Consider the following 23,923-nt stretch of genomic DNA (forward strand, 5'->3'; position numbering starts at 1 on the left):
TAAGGTAACCTATTTACAGTGAGGCTTTAAGAAGACTGAAAAACATTTTTAAAAGGAAGCCTTGGTAAATATGCTCTCCGTGAAAGCATGCCTGTAGTACACCAAAGCAGGCACATGCAGGCGCCATTGTTCAATACAAGCGAACTTGTGAAATGAAAATGACTGGTGGTACTACTTGCACTGCGTCTTAACTATCGGGGATATGCCGTTCCCCTATACGGATGACATTAACGTTCGCAACAACCAGCCACTAAAATGTTATTCTAAAAGCAAGGCACTAAATTGTTGCATTTCTCTTTCTTGCAACAGAAACTGTCACACAAATATCGACGAAGAAGGCAACTCATTCCTAACCGAATATTATAATTAAGATTCTGTTTTATCACATATATAAAATATGTATCTAGTTTGAAATTGAGGATGGGATAATGGGGACATTCTAAAATCAGTATTACCTGGATTGTGCAGCGCCTCCTGTCCCCCGACACGAACATGCAGCTGAGCTTTTCTTTCAGGCACCGGCAGCACTGTGACTCTCCCTTGCAGAGAAAAGCTGTTGGCATCGCTGACACTGCCGCTGCTGTAGTAGTACACTCCTGGCGATGTGAACTGGTATGAAAACGAACCTGAAAAATCATTGTGAGTTTAAAATTGAGCAGGTATTGACGTGAATATAACTTTTGCATGCAACTGGCTTGGTTTAGTGTTAATGCGCTCCTTCCATGACTCCTTTTAAGTACGAACCTGCCTTCTGCATTGGGAGAATGAGCCCCGTGTAAGGCTAGCCCGTTTAATCTCCAAAGGCCCTGCATAGCAGGTGACTCAGAGGTGATGGGGATGATTATCACACCCAGCAAACCCTGATGCTGGGATTCGGTATTTATCAAGTGTAATTTGCACTGCTTGCTATGAGGTTAGCCCTGTTCGTATGTGATCTGAGTGCCAACTTTATTTTGACCTTTAATTACTTGAATTCATTGCACAGCAGTTAGAACTAGCTAACCCATCTGCAATCATGACCTAGGAATCTAATACCCTGATTCTGAGCCTGGGAGATAAATTCTAATCCTTGGGCACACTCCTAGTTGCGCAGGGATCAAAATGATATATTATGTGGCAAACACTGCCAACACCCTCACAAGATCATCCACATTTAAATGTCTGTAGGTAAAACATGATGAAATATACTGGGGCACAAATGTCCTGTATATTACAATGCGTGTAGGTTTTGGTGTGGAACACATCAGTTCGCAATGTAATGCTTCCTTTTTCTTGAGAGTACTGAGAATTGGAGGCATTTACTCTGTAAATACCTCATCCATGAGTAATGTGTTGGGTTCTAGCTGGGAAGCTTGAGGAATGAAGGAGAATGCAGGAGGGAATGTGGAACGTAGGGTTGGAATGTATATCTTTGAATGCTAGCAGCTGCTTTTCTCCTGGATGCGCTTCTGGCTGTATCAATTGAACTGAGAAATACAATTTCCCTTAGTGGAACATTTGGCTCCTGTGATTCATATAACCGGCACCTTGCATCATGGCATTTCCTGAATGCGGTAACAACACAGTCCCATTCCAGCTGCAATCAGGGCTTATGATAGAAAAAACGAATTCCTTTTCTAGATATGAATCTATTTACAAAATACTTTCATTCTGTCCTATTGCATAGAGGTGCCTGCATGCCCGATGTGGGTACTATAGATAATTTAAATACTAAATGTAAAAGCATTCAGAGCACAGTGACTGGTAAGTGCCTTGAACTCCCTGGCTTGGCCAATGAATCTGGGTATTGAGGCATCAGAGACTCTACACAGGCCAGGCCTGGTTTCTTGCCCAGTGTTTCCTAGGTGGGCTGAGGGCTTCAGCTTTGCTGATGCATGCATTAGCAGTTGCACACATGCTCATGTAGATGTGCAGCAGGTGGGAGGAAGAGCTGAAGAGACCACTCTTTGATAATCTGTTTCCTTGGCATTAACTTGCCTTGGAGCATGACAAAGCATAAATCATGAAACAGAGTTTGACTCTAAGCCTACTACTTAATGGTTAAGTGAAGTGTAGCAAAGCATCAGGAGCATGCTTCCTCCCTGTCTTCTGCTTGAGGAAGCCGCACTGAGAGGTCATAGCTGCTGTTGCAAGAATTACTGACAAAAAGGGCAACTGGGCAATGAAGGAAAAGGAAAAAGAAAAGAGGAGAACAAGAGTACAGGTTGAAGCTCATTAATCTTCCTGGGGTATCCAAAGATATGGGAGTAGATGCCTCACTCACTTATCGTGCAGTGCTTCATCACCGGTGCCTATCCACACCCTGGTAGGATGATACCACCAGGGCGAACTCAAACAAATGAAGGTCTCTGGGAGTTCTTTGATAAAATTAAGCTGGATAAAGCAGGGATCCAGAAAAAGGTGGAACGGACCAAGTTATGCTACTATATAAACAATGCAATGTCCCTAACGAGTCAGAGGGGCACTCCATCCACAACGGTCCTGGAACAAATGCTGTGTTAGACATGCAGCTCTGACTGATGCTCATCTTCTATCCAGCAAGGAGGGATGCCAACTCTACTTTAGACCAAGTCATAAGGGTATGGGTCTCAGGCTAAATTAAGAGATCGGACAGAAGGTAACCCCACTATGCTCTCACATTAGTAGTAGTGATAGCTAGGAAAATACAGAAATCAGATTGGCATGGTTGGACTGTTCATTCATTTCACTATGTTCATAATGCTGGTTACTTTACTTTGTTTTATCTGCCTAATAATCTCAAGCAGCGATCCCGATTGGGGAGCGTCCCATAATTTCCTAGCCCAAAAGTCCTAAAAAGAAGGGATTAAATGCAGTTCACAAAATATTACTCTCAGGGCCATATGTGTTAAGCTAAACTGCGTTTGCAAATGCTGAAAATCGCATTTGCGATCGTAATTTAGCTTTGTGCTATGTAGGTAAGTTTAAACCTACTTGCAAAATAAGGAATTGCGATTCCTTATTTTGCGCAAGCATTTAGAGAATCAGAATTTGTGATTCTCTAAATGCTATGCTAGAACACATCGATATTGCCTTAAGGAATCGCATATTGCCACCAACTTCAAGTTGGTGGTAATATGCGATTTGCTTTAAAAGAGCACTTTTATATTTTTTCAAGGTGCCTTGTGGCACACATACATGCGCTTAGGGCACACATGCACATTTCAGGGGTGCAACAGGGTGTCCTTTTCGCACCCTTGCAACCTTGAAATTGCATTCTCAATTTGCGATTCTCAACTTAGTAATCGCAAATTGAGAATGTCTTCCCATTCATTCCTATGGGCCTCCTAGCCAATAGAAATAAATGGGAAGGTATTCCATTTGCAAATCTCAATTTGCGATTCGCAAATAAGGAATATGTAGGATTCGCAATTTTTTTAGCAAATCCTACACACATTGCATTTTGCAATTCTCAAATAGCGATTCTCTAAAAATCTCTATTTGAGAATCGCAAATGTATCCTTTGATACATATGCCCCTGAGTCCGTTAATCAAATTTCAATTAATGATTTTATTAGTTGAACTTCCCATGTTATGTTGGATATTCTTTTATCTTTCCAAACTTTGAATAGTGTTTGTTTCAAAATAATACTCTTATTGAATCTCTTTATGGACAAGTCATCCTATCCCACTGGGTGTAGCGTATCTAGTGATACCCTGGTGCACGCCACAACCTGCACAAGCTCAGAAGTTTTTTGGGATAACTTGGAGTACGTGATCAATTAAATTTTGGAATCTGCCTGATAATCTCAGCTTATTCATTCTAAGCGAGATAACAATTGTTTCAATGAATATATTGAAAACTTCCTTTGTATCTTTATGTGCTTACCAATGGCATGCATGAGTAAAAACAACGAAAGGGTAAGAATCTGTTCCCATAATTCCTTTCGGGATCAGTGTGTCATGTTTGAGGTTGTCAAAATCAATTGTCATCCCAGGGAAAGTTAGGGGTATGTGTGAGGCAATGTGAACTGGCCAGGTATTGGGCTAACAGTTTTGTATGATGTAGATGGACTCAGTCCCTACATTCCGATGCTCTTTTGGACATGTACTTTCCAAGTTGTATATGTCCTAGTAGTTTAAAAAAACACCTACGTTTGTTTTTCACTACTGTGAGGCCTACTCATAGGCTAAAGATGCAGGACACAGTCGAGTGATGCGTTGATGTCAATCCCGCAGTGGTGGCGATATGTCGATTAGTTCTGATGTGCGATCTCCATGCTGTCGAGGGTAAGCATCAATCTCTCAACAATTCTGCGGTGGTGATGTACAGTTTAGATGCAACGGGCTCTCAAGGCGATGCATCGTTTCTGAGAGCGATGCGCCAATTCTACTCCTGCAATAGAGTTGATGCACCAGTTCTGCTAAATGAAGGCTCGAGATGCATCAAATTCTCTGGAGCAAGTATCTGGGCCCACTTCCAATGAGCCAGGCACAGGAGAAGGGGTAGAGACTTTGGTTTCCCTGAGTGTCAAGCAAAAGGAGGCAAGAAAACAAGCCCTTGAGGATCACTTTGGTTACAAAGAGAGTCCAGCTCTCCCTCAGCAGGTTCAGAGAGCAGCAGGCGGTTGGACAGCACAGCAGAAAAACAGTTCCTTTAGAGCAGCACTCCAGCAGAGTGACAGTCCTTGAAGAAGCATAGCAGTTCTTCTGTTGGGGGTTCTAAGGGACTAGGCGACCTAACCACCTTACCTGTGACAAGAGATAGTTTATTCTAAAAAAGGAAGACCTCTGGGCTTTGTCAGCAGACCCCCATACGTCAAGGCCTAGATGCAATGTTCACATCGCAGGACAAGCATAGCTCTTCTCTCCGGAAAGTTGTCTTTCTAAGTGTGTCTAAACATGTTGCGCTTGCAATATTAAAGTATACAATTTCCAGGAGTGCAGCGGTGTGTAGCATGTTATGTCTAGGTGTGAGGCTGACCAGAACAGAATAACAAGGGGCATTGTTGTTTAACCTTGAACATTCTGTGCAGACTAAACCTCAGAGCACAGCACAGAATGTGCAAAGTAGACAGTTCCCATGTGAAAGGGGAACAAACAGAGTCTTGCAAAATATATGCTTGCAGTGTCGTGTGCAAAAGCAGCCTCATGGCAGCAAAGCTCATGCAAACTTAGCAAATGTCCACAATGGACATATAAACCTTACCAGAATACCCAGGTGTGCCTTTGAAGTAGGGGTGACATCAAAGAAGGGTCTTTGAAGAGCACAAAATCCCTTTCTTCCCAGCCCTTAGGGGCAGCTCTTCTATGGTGAGGAGCATTGCCCACTGGTTTTAAGCAGTGCACTGCAAGGTAAAGGAAACATAAAATGATAATAACTTTGAGTTATTATCACTTTATGTTTCCTGCTGCTTTACGGGCGGGCAACAGAACTGCTCTCCTATCAGGGCAAGGCACTCTTAAGTGCACATTACTGTTTGGCCGGCCCTCTCGGGCCACCCACATCAGTCATGCGCACTTTCTCTGTTTTCTATACAGGATGCATTACAGCCTGTGTGGAGAACATGCCCAGGCCCCCATTCCTTGGCTGAGCATCGAACCAGGATGGTCAGACCAATCACAATGCTGCATTGTAGTATTGTGATTAGTCAGGGGAGCTTGGGTGTGCTTCTTGTGCCTCAGTCCAATGAAGAGAGCAGGAGCAGAGATGCGGGACCTGGTGCGGCATGGTAAGTGTTTATTTTAGTTTTTTATTTTGCGCACCGTTCCCCCCGGATGCGCACCCTGCACGCTGGCACCAACCCTGCCACCCACGAACCATGTCGGCCGTCAATGCTGCAGTGTATTTAAAAAGTTGGGCATGTACTTTTAAGTTTTACATGTCCTGGAAGTGAAAAACATCTAAACTCATTCTTCACTACAGTTAGCCTACCTCTCTCATAGCATAACATGTGGTACCCTTATTACATTTAATATGTGGTAACTGTCAAATGGGAGTAGATAGGAATGTCCTGGTAGGTATCTAAGACATTTTTATCATAACTCCTCTTCCATGACAAAATTGGATTTTTTGTTACAATTTTGAAAATGCCACTCTTAAAAAGTTTGAATACAAACATCCTAATGCACTCAAAAAGTGAAAAAGAAAACTCACTCAATACTTTAAACCACTATGAGATGTGTGCACCAGCAGAGGAGGTTCCACCCAGACCTCCCTATTTAGAAAGTTGAAATTTTTCAGCACTTTAAACCTGTCTCTGGCTTGCCAATGCAACTTCTGTGTGCAGTTTGAAACTGCCATATCAACCTAGCCAAATAATCCATTTACCAGGACTAAACCTTTGTTTTTAATACTCATTAGTCACCCCTACAATAGGCCCTAAGCAGCCCAGAGGGCAGGATGTGTTCTATTTACAAGGTTGGAAATGTGCTGTTAAGTTTAACATGTCCTGGTATTGAAAAAATCCCAAATGTATTTTTTAATATTGCATGACCTACCTCTCCCATAGGATAACATTGCGTTACCTTTTTACATTTAATAATTTGATTGGGTGTAGGTAGTAACGGCATGCTTGGTTTTTGAGGAATTGTGATTTAAAACCTCTTTAATGGTAAAGTCAGATTTTAAGTCACAGTTCTGAAAACTTTAAGAAAGCTGACATTTTCTAACCACTTTGTGCAACCTGTTTCCTGGGTCACATTGCTAGTTATAGAAGGCAGTTGGCTTTTGAGTATTCATTCACCCCAGGCAGTATGAAAAAAGAGGGTCTGGTTTGTTGGCAGGGTGGGCTATCTCTGACTGGATAAGTGGTTGGAGCTGTCACCCACCACATTTACACTTCAAATGCACTGGCTCAACTCGTGTGCAAAGGACTTTTCACTAGCCTATTGTGCCTACAGACACACTGGCACCACAGCGGGGATGCAAGAATTTCCACTCACCTCTGTAGGGGGAAACTCCAGATGCTCCCTTCCTGCAAAGTGGGCACCAGGTATAACAATGGGACCCTCAGACTCACTCTTAAGTGCACTCTTGGAACTGTGGATACTACAGAAAAAGAATGCCCTGCTATTTGAGGCCTTCCCTCTTACTAATAAGGACCTGCACCTTTCATCCCAGGGTGAAGGGACTCTAAGGGTAAGCTGACCGATGACCTGTTAGAGGTACAGGGACATAAAAGCACAAAGGCCTCCCTGCACCTGCCCAGCTGACCTGCTGCTTGGACTTGCCTGAGCCCTGATTGCCTCTGATGGAGGGAATGCGGTTCAGGTCCTGGGCCCTTGGAGTTACATCAGCTGGGTCCAGCTCCTCCACCTCCTCCATCCCCCAGCAATAGTGGATGAATATTTTGCCTTGATATTATATTAATCTCGATAATACTGAGAATGTTTTTTTACATTTCAGATTTGCCTATAAACTTGAGATTTAATTTGACAGTCTGCATAAAAAAGAGTCACATTTTCTCTTTTCACTCTGCATTTCGCTTAAATGGTATTTCATTTTTCATAAAAAGTCACCACTTACCTGATTCTATTCTGGCACCTGAACTTTGAAATCCTTCCCCATTGTATACAGTGCTTCCGGGGCCGGACACTGAGAACACCCGGTAACCCACAACGGATGGCTGGGGTACCCACTGCCATGTGACTGTGTCTCCCACAGCGATGTCCAGGTACGCTGGAGACCAGGCGTAACCGAGTCCGTAAACTGTGCACACACAAAAAAGAAACTCAGTCTTATCCTCTTTAAAATTATGTTTTCTGAAACCTACAAAGGCTGCAGCCACATTTAATCTACTGGAAAGCAAGATATATTTTTGAAATACTGTTCAAAGAACCATTTCGCAATAAAAGATTAGGTACCTGAGAACTGAATACATTGATTAGGTGTAAACGACATGCCAGCACTTCGGATGAAACCCATTCATTAAAACCCAGCCTGCACTCTATACTGAAATGTTAACAGAGAGGAGCTCATGATCATCTCTTCATTGAATTCTTGATCATGCCGTTCCCCAATCATAAAGGGTTACAGCGGAAACATTCTCAAAGGGTAGTAAATTCATTTGGCGTGGAATTAGATATGGTTTTACTGGGCTCCACAGTTCTATCAGCCTGTTTGCTATCTGGAACACCAGGAGGCAATATAAGTTGGTTATACAGTCCGCCCCTCTCACCCTTGAATTGTTGAAATCATTATTTTTGTGTGGAGGTTTGAGATAGTTTTATTTACAGCTGGCAAGTTTTCTGAGAGCTTATATATGACATTTTATTGGTGTCCATGACTTGAGTCACATTCAATGACCAAATGTGCAAAATGTTGTGACAATTTCTTGTAAATGTAAATGTGTTGGACTTGTAAAGTGCACAGCTGCCCGTGAGCGTCCCGGCGCTGAAGACCGCTGGGGAACCCGTCCTGGCTTTCCCTGTGAGATGGTCTCTTCTGGGTATCTCCAAGGTGAAACCAGGCATCCCCGGCGTCTGTGGGGGCCGTTGTAGAGATGAGGCAAGCTTAATGCCCAGAGTTGCCGAGTGTGATCTCTGGTTAGAGTAGGCACCGAGGCGAGAATTGTCGAGTCCGCTGACAATTGTCGAGTCCGCTGACCCTGGTCCACGTCCCTGCCGCGTCAGGAATTGAACCCTGGTCCCGGGCCGTTCTCTGCTTCCGGGTCTGCCGCCTCTAACCAGTGAGCCACACCTCTCCACTTGCGAGCCAAACCAAGCAACGAAGTCCATGAAAACACCTAAATGTCCTAAACAACACTCATCTGAGTAATCTGAGTAAACCTGTGTAGGAATCACGTCATATTTACCAGTAGGCATTCTGCTTTAAGTGTTCAGTCTACAAACTTAGGATTTAAAACATACCACAGTGGTTGTGGTTGCCTAATAAGAATGTATATCTACCCAAACAAACCTATTTTAGCAACATTTGGATAATAAAAAACTGGGGAAAAACATAATAATCTAACCTACATCATGCAGTTTACATGCAGCTTTTTGATTACATTTCATAGGGCACTGTACTATATTATGATTGTAACTTATGAACTGCAAGTAGCAAAAAGATCTCTGTGAGAAAAGCAGAAAATCACTGAGCTATCCACAAAAAATACAGGGGCATATTACCAACAACTAGCGATAATTATCGCTATGTTGGCTTAGCGGCAATATTTTTATCGCTGAGCTGCGGCGATTTTTATCACTTAGGAACCTTGCTATTATCAAGGTTTATCTCCTAAGTGATAAAAATCGGCCGAAATGCATGAATATCGCAGAAAAGTCAGCGATATTCATGCATTACTGAGCTAATGCTCCTAGCCATGTTATCCACCTACCATTGGATAACATGGCTAAGAACTGCTCAGGGGCAGGTGTTAGCTTTTGGAGATATTCGCGCTTAACACGAATATCTCCAAAAGTTGGTAATAGGAGATAGCGATGTTAGCGACTGTTTCCAGTCGCTAACATCTTGGCACGCCCACTTTGCATGTCATTAGTGATAAATTTCACTGACATACAAAGCGGGGCCCAAGATGGTCGCTATCTCCTACTAGCTGTCGCTAACTGGTGTTAGCGACAGCTAGGTAATAGGGAGATAATTTTATCTCCGCTTTCTTGGCTTTTAAAGCCAAAAAAGCGGAGATAAACCCCCATGATAATATGCCCCACAGTTCTGTGATCTGCAAGGTACACGTTCTTTACAGCACGCATATTACCACTCTGCACTACTTTATGGTGAGTCAAAAATGTCACTACACAAAACTCAATCTCTTTCTAGGAGGAACATTAATCACTAGAGTTATCTTGAAATTTCTTTTGTTGCCTGAAAACTGTTGGACACACAAGGAACTCTACAAAAGACAGAGCTATTGCAATACTGTTAATTCCAAAGCTAAATTTGCATATCATTTACTTCAAAGTAGCTTGCAAAGCATGGCTGCCTTTAAAATGACAGCAGGCGACACAGCAGTGCACACTTAAGTGCATTAAGTTTGATGGGCCTCTAAACCTACATACCCTATAATATATTAGGAATTTACAGGTAGGTTGTCATATTAATTGTAATTAAACCTAATTACCATATGCCTTTTATACAGAGTACTGGTTCTCAGTCTGGCTTTCATGGGGGTGATCAGGGCGAAAAGGATGACTTACATACAGTTTTAATTTAAAATTGTACGATGGATCTAACTGTCCGCTGTTTGTTTTAATAGTCCCCTAGAAGTTGGAATTTACATGAATACTGTCTGTTTATGATGAGGGCCTAAGTGTTTTAACTATGTCAGAAAGTCAGATCACTTACACATGGTGAAAAATGACTGGAGAAAAAGTGTTGAATCTGAGCTTTGACAAACATAGTGGCTAGCTCTATCTTCCAGAAAAGATGTGGTGGCAATTTCAAAATAGTGTCAATGCGCATGCTATTGGTTCTGTTTGTACATGACCACAGTTTCTAAATTGTCTATGATATTTTCTACCATTGAGTTTCCCCTGTGATTCAACTCTTTCTACACACAAAAGAAGTAATCTTGTTCATATAATTTCAAATTCAAATTCCAGATGGTCCAGTGTTTTCGCTAAAAACCTCATGACAACATTAACAGCTATAAAACTATTGCCATTTTATCACTATCCGTAGTTTCATAGCGTAGCCTCATCATTATACCCAGTAATTTGAAAATGTCTTTGGCCATGCATCCATTATACTTTGGGAATGTTTTAGTTTAAGTATCCGAAGAAATGTCACTGATTTTGCTATGAAGGTCAAGCTCTAAATCACTACTGCCCTGTGTTAAGAAATTCTGCATAGGTGGGAACTCGTTCTACTACCTAGCACCCTCATTTTGGAATTAACTGCCCAGCCACCTCCAGACATGCCCGACTACCTACTCTTCTGTAAGTGCCTCAAAACTGAGCTTTTCTGAAATCCTGTTCTTTTCCTTACTGTAGCTCTCCCATAGCGCGGAGATACCCCTTCAGGCGCTTTATTAGACAAGAAACAAATATAAGGCAAAATAAGGAGGTGGTAATTATATGCAGGAAAGCATTCTACCAGGAGGAGCAAAGTAAATTAGTCAACAGAGATATTATGATATAATGTGGCCATCATCCAGGTTGGAATGGTAAAGAATACAAAATAAATACATTATGCCACACAAAGAGCCCATCTTGGAATGGTATACAAGATGGCCGCCATGTGTACATATGTATCACATACACACGTGTGCATATGTGTTGTGATGCACCAGAAAACTGTGATGCACCAATGGTGAAATGCACTGGCAAAGCCAATAGGTCTCAGCACTTGGATGGAGACTTTTGCCATTTCCAAAGCTTGTTTAAAATGTGTTAACAGTTTTATATATAAGAGATGCATTTCATTTGCTAACATTTCATATTTTGTTAAAAATAAAAAAATAATATCCATCAAGCGTGCACTAAAAGACCAATTTGAGTTCAGGGTTTCAATCAAAGCGTCACATCATTTGTTTGCATTGCCCTTCTCCGCCTTGGAATTAATACCTATAGGTGGTAAGTGTTAATGTCTGGTGTTAGCCAAGAGCTTTAGATGTTATTAAAAAAATATTCACACTACAAATAGATCAGGTTACTGGATCTAGCAGTATAGTGGTAAGATTGTCGACATGTTTCAGCTCCTTAGGCCCGAGGGGTCTGTGGAGCTTTCGTCAGGACAAACAAACAGAAATTACTACTCACACAATTTGTGTAGTATCTTTTGATGTGGTCGTTTTCTGATAATTGTTTAAGAAAACTGTTCCTCCAATTTCTGAATAAGAAGAACCAGTTACTTCATCGGGGATCCCGCTATTTTCTGCCCAGAGCTGTTAGAAACGGGTTTTACTAACTCATAAAACTATACTGCTAGATCCAGTAACCTGATCTATTTGTAGTATGAATATTTTTTTAATAACAGTGGAAAACCACCCTCTATTAAAATACTTTGGGTGATTTTCCCCTTTTTTAACATTTGTTCCTTTTTTCCAAAAATTTGATTATCATCTTGATAAACTCACAATTTAAACATGTAACATGCCTTTTTCTTCATGTTTCTTCATGTTTCTTCATGTTTTACACCTACACTTCGTCATATTTGTTTAAGTAAACATGTATTCTATTGCTCATGTTTTGGAGTTTATTAAAAGTTACATGTGTGCATGTATAATCATAAGATCAAAGTGCACATTAATTGCTTAGTTAAAGTTAGCCTGACCAATGGTCTTAATTCTGAATTGTATTTTGCTAATTTTGCACAGGTTTAGAAACGTATTGATTTTTTTCTCAATATTTCCTTTTGCTCAGATTGCTAAACATGGTTACTTTGTGTAGTAATAATAAACTCTTGTTGGTATAGGCAACATCAACCACTGTGTTTTAAATACTGAGTTTGTGTTTTGCTAGACCAATCACACTCAACCTAAAACGCTTATCTGTATCGATGACATGCTACACCTAACCTATGTAGTAGCCCATAATTCCTTATGTAACCTTTTCTATACATTGATGTAATCTTGCGATTCATTGTCCCTATATAATATGTGTGTGTACGGATAAGTACTTGTATAAAAGTTAAAATAAAATAAATATGAGTAAGGGGTTATGGAGAGATGAGGGGCACCATTGAGGGTTATAGTGAGAGAATCAGATGAGAAAATGGTTGTTTTGGGAAGGGGGTGCTAACAAAGATTGTCACACAGGGTGCCACTAACACTTATGCTGGCCTTGGACAGCATCATTTGGCTGTCCAGCAGCATTTCACAATGAGATTACCGTAGTGTTACCCACATCACTGGGGAAGGTGGTGTCAGCTGTCAAATGTTTCTATCCGACTGGAACAGAGAATCACTACATATTTATACCACTGAGAACTCACTTATGGTCCAAAAGTACAAAGTAGTATGTGACCTGTGCACCAACCATATTTCAGCGCCTCGTCTGAGGTATACAGTGCTGTACAAATGCAATTGCACTAGAACGCAAACAGATCCTGTTTCAGCAGCTTTGGTTTTCTCCCCTGAACAAAAAGGAATGTGAATGGGCAGTCAAACCATTATTATTGACTGCATGGCACCCATTCAGGATAAACATGCAGCCCAGGGAGGTTCAAAAGTCCAGCCATGCAATCTGCCCTTTTTTGTAATCTGCATAATTTATTTTTTAGCTGGACTTCACTGCACAATGGGAGTGAACAAAGTGCAGATTCTTCCATGCTCACACTTTAGAAAATGTTCCCTTTTCACTGGGTATAGGAGGAAAATGTTCTCTGACAGCGCTGATGCACTGGCAGTCTTCCTCATTCTGAGCTTCATATATCTGTGCCATATTTTGTATTTTTAGAACTGTCTTTGCTCTACTGCAAATTTAGGGAATAATCAAAGAAATAGGCAGACCTCAACGAGTCAAAGCACAATTATTCTCCGCCCATATGTGCATGGCTGCATTAGTTAATGCCAATAAATAAAAGTCATATATATCAGCTATGGCAATTTTTCTTTATATTTGGAAGACTTTGAATTGTTAACACTGACCATAATGTGGGCATATGGTGCTTCTTAAAGTGCACCTTATTCAGAATCTTTTCAGAGATGTTCATAAAGGTATAATGTTTCCTTGCTGCAATATGGCCCCCATTAAAGTCTATCAGAACCTGAATGGGTTAAGCCTGAGCATGGCCGCAGCCCAAGGCCTCTTCGGCAGGCTGGGTAATGCATGATGGAGCTTCAGGCAGGGAATGTATAACTTTCTAAAAGATCCATTTTCTTGTACATTTTCAAAATTCCAACTGCACCATTTATTTGGACTTTTAATAAATATTGAAAAGAGTAGTTGAATAAACTTTGTAACGTGTTCCAATGTAAATAGCCAAAGAACAGTATTTTAACTGTACTTTAAATTTTTCTTATAGAACAAGCCCATCCTTAAACAGACAAAGTATCTTTTAAGGGCTAGTCAATATAGGAACATGCCAACCGTAATATTTAGCATTTACTACATTTCATCACTGTCACACTACCATGCGGGCTTCCTTGTGGGTATGAGGTATTTATTCTTTTGGGTTTCCTGCTGGCGGAATGCGCTATTTATATCTTCAGGTTTAAAAGGTGCAGCAGTCAGGCTATACACATAGGCCTGAAACCATATTTTCCTTGCCAGCCTAGTGGATGGCACAAAATGTGCTGCAGTCCATAGATGGCATTCAACTTCTATGGAATAGGGTATTTCCTGCATCAAATAGTAGGGCCTTTCAGGGAACCTAAATGTGCAAGTGGGACATTAGCCAATGTAATCCGGTTTTAGTGGACAGATCACATGCACTGGGGACTGGACTAGTGCCCCATTGTGCAATGCATAAAGAACAACAATATCAGTAATCAAAACAACATTGGAGTAACCCTGCAAAAAGAGGCATTCTATTAGAGATTTTGTTTTAATTAAATAGTTAATTAAATATTGTGACGGTTAGATTTTATTCTCACAATCAGGATCTGACTGATGGATAAGAAATGATCAAGGAATGCTATATAGGGGCCAATGATCTATCCAGAATAAGTCATTCTAAATCAAAATTCTCAACCCACGTAGTGAGGCACTGACATGTATTAACCTACTTATGAAATGTTATGTTTTTAATTCCAAAAAATAGTACTTGATTAATGAGGCCTCCTGTTTCTCGTTCTAGAAAACTAAACTAGAAAACAGTACTTACACAAATCTCTGCCGTTGTTGGTGACTAAGTGTGTTTCTCTCCTTGACTGAACAATACATTCCAAGCTCTCTGGTGCAGAGGAAATAACCTGGCATGGTGTAGAATCTGCAATGCATAAAGTGATTAGAAGAAATAGTGCAAAGAAAATGTATTTGACTTCTTCAGGGAAAAACAGTCTACATTCTGAGACTTTAGAGCTACAATTGTAGAGAAGAAACACCACTAAAGAACAACCAAAAACTCAATGACCAAGGTTCACAACAATCTAGATGAGAAACATGATAATGTAAAAAAAATCCCCAAAAACTGAACTTTTTCATCTACCAGGTATGTATTAGTGATCTGGGTGCTCGCCTTTTCCAAAATGAAAATGAAAGCAAAACAACATAAACATTAGAAACGTATCAAACAGTATACAAGGGAATACAAATCTATGAAGAACCTATTATGGCGAAAATGAGTCTATTGTGAGGTAATCTGATCTATTGGAGATTGATTTCACTTGGCATAGAAAGTAATACTGACATTATAAGCATGGCAGATCATTCCCTGACAAAAGGTTTATAGAAAACGCAAAAATGCGTTGGATACATTTACAAGTTATAATACATTTTAAATATCTTTTGAAAGTTTACTTCAAAAGGTTCTATTTAAGGTACTGATAAATAACTCAATGTTTGCTTCTTGTTGTTACAGAATTGGACAAAGGAATAATCCAGAAAGGAGCAGTTACAATTTAGCAGTCAGATATCATTTCATTCAGCTGCTTACGTCTCTTGAGGATCTCTGGTAGGTTGGCCTTTTAACAGCAAATGAGAATATAGTCTCCTTTTCTGGACCATTGAGGGATATGAAACCATTTCACTGAAATCTTGGTACCACACCCATCCCTATGTTTCACGTCCTTGTACCTTGGGATCATTAGTAATGATGATGTTCCTAGTGTCATCGACCAAATCCTTCCTCTTGCCAGTACAGGCATCTACCTTGACGTTTTGAGAAATTTGTCAACTACTTGCTTATATTTTTAAAAAGATACCTCAATGCATCAACACAAAGCTGTCACAAGGTGGAAGGAACTGGAGCTTATTTCCTCTGACATTTCTTTTTTCGGAGCCCCTCGCTGCCACTGCCAAATCTATTTATATATCACTGAAGCTGAGCCTTATTTTGTGACATATTATCAATCAGGCATAAAAGTTATAACCTGAATCACAATTTCATGTGGGGTGACATTTGATAGTATGCCTTCAAATCAATAAACAGCGAGTAAAGTTTATATATTTCGGGCTTCAAATGTATTATGTGAACTACAGCCTCACAAACTTTGTGGGAGGTGCATTAATCATTTACTTGTGAAAATCAGATTTGCTTTTCTAATTCCAGTTGCACAAACATTGGAGAATGAACACATATTTATTGTAACTCGAGTCCAAATTAGAATTTGGGACAGAATCATTAGTTTAATGGGTCATATTAACTGCATATTAAAATCGATACATTTAAATAGCAAATTTAATTTCTTTAATTTAACAAAATTAAGAAAATCGAAAATAAAATGCAAAAAAAATCAATGTAACCTAATAATTTAGCAAACATTCATAACAACAGTTCCACAAAACATACAGAACGGGTTTATTTTCAATTTTTAAATATTGATGGATTGTAAAATAATGAAACCACACATGTTTCAACTTTTAATAAATGATTAAATTCATTATTAACAAAATATAATGTATTATATTTAATATTGTAACATTATTCAATAAGTATGTTAAATGCAACACTTTCCAACCAAACCTGCAATGCTGAGAGAATCACAATGCTGAAAAAATCTATTTCTAACGTAAGTACTAAATATTTAAACATCTTAATAAAATAATAACTAATATAATTTCCAATAATTATTAAGTAATAATTTCAAACAATGACCTACAATTAAAGCGATACTGATAATTTTGTTTCCGTTTGAAATATAGTGGCACTCAATGGCTGCTCTTAGTTATTTAAAATTTATTTGTCTCCTTTGGTTTGTACCTTATTTTTTATGATGGAATGGCACTTTGCTGTAAGGACTCAATTAAACAAAAACATAAATACAAAAGTTGAAGTAGGGAGAGTTCTAGGTCTAACATCAAAAGGTCTCACACCACTCCACTCCCCCATCCGGTGCCCTTATTTCTATTATAATTGTACAGCAAGACCTGTGTAGCAACATTAAATAGATGGAGGAGGACCCCAGTTAGGGTTTAAGCAATCTCCCTATAATTCCTACTATGTTAAGATCAATAGCTTCTAATAAATAAAATAAATCTGCAAGCATTGTCCACTTCCACTTAATAAATTAGTACAGCATTTATATAATTGTCAAATTTGTTGTAGTTGTTTTAAGATTGGCTATTACATTACAATTAGACCTGCATTTATTAGCTTGCCTATTTATTTATTTATTTGTAAAGCGCAACATTCATCCTGTAAGGGATATCACAGCGCTGAAGTAGCAGGTACATGGTGTTAAGGGCTGGTGCTGTTAACCCCATCAGCGCGGCGCGAATTTTCGCGCTGTGCTGAGCGTTCTAATGAGCCAACGGGCTCATGACGGAACGGTTCCGTCATGAGCACAGCTCAACCGTCGCTCATGACGGAACCGTTCCGTCATCAGCATCGAAGGGGTTAAGGTAGATGGCATTATTCTTTGGGGAATAAGTGGGTTTTAAGTTTCTTCTTCAACGCAGTGTAGTCTTTGATTAACCATAGTTCCAGTGGAAGCTTGTTCCAATGGAGAGTTGCGAGGTATGAAAAGGTGTGTCCACCTGCCCTGGCCTTTCTGAGCCTTTTAGCCTCAACTAGCGCCTGCTGGTGAGATCTTAGGTATCTGGAAGGGGTGCAGAATTAAAAAAAATTCTGAAGAATACTGGGACCAATATGATGGAGTGCTCTGTGTGCATGTCCTAAGAGATTAAATCGTGCAGTTTGACGCAGGGAAACCAGTGCAGTTGCCTCAGGCATTCGGTTGCTGAGCTGTATCTGCTCTTGTTGCACACCAGTTTGGTCGCTGTGTTTTGTACTAACTGTAGTCCTTTGAAGAGATAGTCTGGTATGCCAACGAAAAGTGCATTTCCATAATCCAGCCTGCTGACAATTAGAGCCTGTGTGACTGTCCTCGTGCTTTCCAGTGGGATCCAGGGAAACAGCCTTTTTAAAAGTTTCAATGTGGCGAAGCTTTTTCCACATAGTATACACACGTAATCCCTCATGGATAGGGTGTTATCAACGAGAACCCCCACATTGTTTGCACACTGCTTGGGTGCTAGGGCGTCTCCCAGTGAGTGGGGCCTTCAAGACACAACCTAGATATGATTGGCTCTGACGGGGAGCAGGATTTTGGATTTCTCGGCGTTGAGCTTTAAGGAGTGGTCCGACAACCAGGTTGCCATTTCAGTGAGGCAATTGTTGAGTTTGGCCCTGGCGCCCTCATGCCTATCTCCACGGGCTATTGTCAGTTGCGTGTCATCCGCATATGAGCAAATGTCGAAACTCCACTTCATGCCAATTTTTGGGAAGGATGAAACATAGGCATTGAATAGAGTGGGGCTAAGGGATAAGCCCTGCGGAACACCAAAGCTTAGGGTTTTTTTGACTTGATGAAAAGGCACCTAATTGCACGGTTTGGGTTCTGTTGCTCAGGAACTAACTGAGCCATTGAATGGCTTTTGCATGTATCCCTTTTTCATCATTCTTTCCAGTAGGAGTTGGTGGGAGACCATGTCTAACGCTGCGACAGGTCCAACTACCTTTCTCTGTTTCAACAATGCTCTTACATTATCTAGGACGGCCAGGAGAGTTGCCTCTGTGCTGTTGGTGGCCCTGAAGCCCATTTGGGAGGGGTCCAACAGTTCATTTGTTTATAGATAGTTAGACAACTGTCTATTGACCAATTTCTCCAGGACTTTGGAAAGATAGGGGAGTTGAGAGATCGGCCTGTAGTTAACTGGGTTCGTTACCTCTGAACCAACCTTCTTCAGCAGGGAAGTCACTATGGCCTGTTTCCACCTCTCCGGGAACACTGCTGTCTCCAGAGATTGGTTCAATAGCTGTGTAATGTATGGGCTCAGGGTGCGTATGATCTGCGCAGAGATGAAATGTGGACAGTGGTCAAGAGGTGATCCTGATTGAACTTCCCCCATTGCCTTAGCGACTTCCTCTTCTGTAAAGGGGCGAAACTGCCAAGCTGTACCGTGGCGCCTGGATGAGGGTCCGCACTTTCCCAATTATTAAGGTCAGCTGTGGTATTAGTACTAAATGATGAGTAGATTGTACTTAATTCGTCCGTGAAAAATGTTCTGATCATTTCACAGTATTCTGCTGTTGGGTACAGGGTTTGAGACAGGCAGGCCAGTTTGCATACCTCTCGTATTATTTTATATAGCTCTTTTACCAAATTGCTGTTCTCATTTATTCGCTGCGCAAAATATGTCCTTTTTGCCTTCTTGATTGCATAGTTTTTTTATTTATTTATTTATAAAGTTTTATATAGCGCGAACTTGACCCAAGAGGGTATCAGAGCTCTTCACATTTAGGATCGTTGCATTACAAGTTACATCAGATACAAGAGCATATAGTAAGGTACAGTGCACATAAACAATGATTCAATACTTTATAGGAGGGTCTGGAGGAAGGAGTAATAGCGGGGAGACGAGGAGGAACTATGCCCAATGTCCGGCTGGGTAGGTGAAAGTCAAGGGGGAAACCAGGGCCAATCTCCTTATTAGCTGTCAAGCAGCTCCACCGGTCATCAGCCATGTTGCTGAGGTCTCAGCATTCAGGAAAAACCTGTTTTTAGTTTATTTGATTCGCGACCAATATATAGCGCTATCTAGACCCGGAGGTATCAGAGCACTTTACCAGGGGAATGTTGCATTAGAAGGTACATCAAAATGATTGTAAAGCGCTAGCTAGACCCGTAGGTATCAGAGCGCTATAACAGAAGAACATTGCATTACAAATTGCTTCAGTTGCAATAACGTATTAATGCACAGTAAACAAACAACGAGGTTGAGAGAATTTATAGGAAAGGAGGGGAGGAAGGAACCATAGCAGCGAGACGAGGAAGAACTGTGTCCAATGTCCGGCTCGGCAAGTAACGGTCGATGGGGAAACAGGGCCAATCTCCTCATTAGTTGTCTAGCAAGTCCATCGGGCATCAGCCATATTGCTCAGGTCTCAACATTCGGGAAAAACAGTTTATAATAGATGTATAGGCTATGAGGATAGAAGTAAAAGAAGAAGGTGGGGGGAGGGCATAGAAACAAGCCAGAGAGGGAGTTGAGACACAGCGGGAAGACAAGGAGAACTATGCCGAATGTCAGGCTGGGTAGGTGATGGTCAAGGGGGTGAACCAGGGCCAATCTCCTCTACAGCTATCTAACAGCTCCACCGGGCATCAGCCATGTTGCTCAGGTCTCAGCGGTCTCCCTCCTCCCGACCTTTAACATCCGAGGACCACTGCCTTGCTTCAGTCTTCAAATTACTTCATAAAGTAGCTCCTGAATTCTGCTTTGTAAGTTGATTTGTCAGGGTCAGATCTGGACATCCTCCATTTGTGTTACCATATTTAGCACTTTTTTTCAGTGCCTTAAGTTCGGATGTGTACCACTTTTCCGACATAGTTCTTTTCGTGGATTTAGGCTTACGTTTAGGTGCCCATTGGTCCAGTGTGTTGGTAATCTCCGTTACGAGGTTCATTACACTCCTGTTGGTGGGGAGAGTTCCCAAAGCCTCTAGATTGATTATGGGTAACATGGTGCTAAAATGATTCAGGGGTGACTGATTTCCATGCTCTGTATGCTCCATGAGTAGGTTTCAAAGCCTTTACTGGTATCACAGGTAGGGTAAATGAGAAGGTGATTAGTGAGTGATCGGTCCATGTGACGGGTTTAATCTCCTCAACCATGGTGGATTCATTATTAGAGAATAATAAATCCAGTGTATGCCCTGCATGTGTGTGGGCCCCTTGATCCATTGTTTGAGTTGGAGGATCTGCATATTATTAACCAGGTGGGTTACCACCGTGTCATTGGATTTTTCAAAGTGGACATTAATGTCTCTGAGAACCATAAAGTCTTTGTAGTTTAGGCAAGCGGGAAGTAACTGTGTAAGTATCTTAGTGCTGAATTCTAGCTGGTATCCAGGGGAATTATAGATCAGCCCCACCCAGTATGATGTTGTTCCCTTTAGACACTTGGAATGGAAAAAGCTTGTGTTCTCCCAGATGGGCTACTGTGATGGGGAGACAGTTGAGGAAATCTTTAAATAGAATGGTTAGCCCCCCACCCTTCCACCCTTGCCTGTCTTGCCTTATTATTTTACATTCCGGGGGTAAGGCGTTTGCAATGTCAGGCAATTATTACCATCCAACCAGGCTTCGGTAGTAAAGACCAGGTCAGGGTCTGCCTCCTTAATGGTGTCCCATATCTTGTGTTTAGGAACTGACCGAGCATTGAAGTAGATGCAGTTAATTTTCACCCGGTCATCTACTTCTATATGCGATCTCTAGGTCCGTGCTAGACTACGCCATTTACAGGTGGTACAGGGAAAGGGCCCCTCTGTGTGTTCTGGGGACGCTACTATACACTATGTTTGCTTGCAAGGAGCATATCTGGCTAATATCAGTTCCTTGAGTAAAATAGAGGGCTCTTAGAGTCTTTCTTAGGGGGAACACCAGTTCTGGCCACTGGTCCCGGCCGGATGGGCGCAGACGGGCTTGCATCAGGCGCGCCCGCTGCGCACACATCGGTCTAAAGTAGGAGGGCAAGTGGAAGGACTCCTTCACCCCCTCCTCGACTGGAAGTGCCCTGCCAGTGACCTGAGTGTTGTCAGCCACGCCCTCCACTCAATCAGCAAGCTGCTGCGTTGGACAAAGATGGTAACGCTCTGCAAATAGGCAAGTTTGAAAATTGTTAAAAGTGGGCAAATTGAACGTGAAATGCGAGCTAAGATTAAAAAAATTTAAAACTGCAACAATCACCGTAATTAAAAGCAGTAAATGTTGATGTCGCGGAAGCTAACTCACCACGATCCTCTGCGTGCACGCTGGCACAATGGTCTAAAGTAGGAGGACAAGCGGAAGGACAATTCCGCCCCCTCCTCGACCGGAAATGCCCTGCCAGTGACCTGCGTGCTGTCAGCCACGCCCTCCACTCAATCAGCAAGCTGCTGCAGTGGACCGAGGTGGGAGACAGTGGTAACGCTATGCAAATAGGCAAGTTTAAAAATTGTAAAAGCGGGCAAAGTTGTAAAATTGTGCAACAATCACAGTAATTAAAAGCAGTCAATGGTGATGTCATATGGCAGCCAACTCACCACTATCTTGTGCTAAAGTATGAATAGACCCCTTGTAAGCCTTGTATGAAGAGTAACTTCTTTAGAGGGCCACTATGTTTAATGGTGGGTGTCGGTTCTTGTTGAGTTTAGTTTATACTACACAGATATCAAAGTTATTTATAATATACAATGAAAGAAAAATACTTACTGTATGAAATTATGGAGTGTGGAAGCACTCTGGAACAAGTTAAATGCATCTTTCAACTACAGATCAGTTGTAGTATGTCTCTTTTTAAGAACCCCTCATTCTCAAGATTCTGTTCAGGACATGAAAATGATCAGTCCTAAACCTAAAGGTGAGGAAATACAGTCATTCTCCACAATTATAACGTTTTCTGCCAAAGTATAATCAGTACAGGTGTAGGGTGGTGTCTGATCGCGGGATGGCAGTGGGGTTTCAGTACTCAAACGTGTGGTGGAACTTTGAGAAAGTCCGAGGCTGGGCAATCTGAAATGTGTCTGCTAGCAGTGGGGCCTTTTTACTCCTGAATGGCTAACATGCAATAAATGGACTAGTGCCTCAGGGCATCAATGTGTCAGTAGTAAGGACCAAATGAATATGAATAATACCACCTTCTCCTGTGACATTTTCTCAGTGAGCAAGTGAGTGAACCATTTTAAAAACATGTCGAAAGAATCCAGAACACAAAAAAGTGGTGATAACCTCCTTTGCAGGAAGTGAGCAGACATCATCTATTGTTTACTTCTCTATTTACCTAATATTTAAGATCAAGTAAATAAAGATTTAACTTTTGACTTTAAAATGAAAAAATAAACTAAAAACATAACGTACCTAGCTGCACTTCATTGATCTCTTGCTCTGTGCTGAATCCAGAACCTGTTATTGTGATTTTTGTGCCACCAAACACTGATCCACGCTGAGGAGAAATACTGTTTACCTCCAAAATGTAAGTAATGTTAGCCTTTAAAGGGTCACTAAGGGAAAAGAAAAGATATAAATTATAGGAGGAAGACCCTAATCAAATACGTTTTAGACTAACCTAGAGAGGTTCAAATCCATTTGGCTATTGCAAAAAAATGATCTTTCAAGATTACTGGGTTTGAGATCACAGAATAACTTTTACATACATATTAAACCCACTTTAGATGCTGGTAAAGCCTTCCCAACTTGGAAAATGAGTTTAGTGATTCATACCGAGTCCCAATTAGGTAGGGACATACAAGGGATATCCCCTCCTAACTGCATCTTAGTATGACATGCATGAGTGGTTTGTGACCATAATTACAGTGATCATATCAAACAATTGATAAGTTGCAGATACCAGGAGGGGGAACTTATTTGCAAAGGGAAATGTGTCCCCCAAAAATAATTTCTTCTTCATGTATGGTGCCGGGAGACCTTGGTGGGAATAGACACTGGTCCAGTAGACCAATGCCTGCTCCCCTAGAAGTTTTCCTATACTGCAAAGCCTTCACACCTTGTGTTTTTAAAAACCAGAACAAGGTTGAAAGGTAATGCTGGTTTTGGCATTCCAGATTTTCTTCTGTATCATAAGTTGAAAGGTAATGCTGGTTTTGGCATTCCAGATTTTCTTCTATATCATAAAGCATTTATTATGAAACAAAGTGCTATTTGGTTTAACCATACCTTTGTGCATAATCCTCCCACGTTGTTCCTTATTGAAAAATCCATTTTGAATCCCTCTTCACTTCCCACTTTACTTACCATGTCAAATAAATCCTCTTGTCTTCATAAATCTTATATCATTAAATCCACTATATTAATTTTTTATGATCTTGATTCTATTTTTGAACATCCCATGTCCAATACTGTTGATTTATCACTATTGGATAGTAATTTTATTAAATTAAATAGACACGTTAGTTTTT

The 23,923-nt window shown here is 41.0% G+C and overlaps 1 protein-coding gene across 1 annotated transcript in view; it reads right to left on the reverse strand.

Annotated features, from left to right (window-relative positions):
- The window catches only part of LOC144828000 (fibrocystin-L-like), a 1,506,874-nt gene that overhangs the window by 725,441 nt on the left and 757,510 nt on the right, over positions 1-23,923 (reverse strand). The window contains exons 35-38 of the mRNA XM_078686147.1: positions 22,866-23,008; positions 14,690-14,794; positions 7,487-7,669; positions 456-626 (exon numbers count right to left, since the gene is read on the reverse strand). Of these exons, the coding sequence (XP_078542273.1) occupies positions 456-626; positions 7,487-7,669; positions 14,690-14,794; positions 22,866-23,008 (602 nt within the window). The remainder of the gene's footprint in view (positions 1-455; positions 627-7,486; positions 7,670-14,689; positions 14,795-22,865; positions 23,009-23,923) is intronic.

This window comes from Lissotriton helveticus, chromosome 4_1 (assembly GCF_964261635.1).
Source record: "Lissotriton helveticus chromosome 4_1, aLisHel1.1, whole genome shotgun sequence".
Taxonomy (NCBI): domain Eukaryota; kingdom Metazoa; phylum Chordata; class Amphibia; order Caudata; family Salamandridae; genus Lissotriton; species Lissotriton helveticus.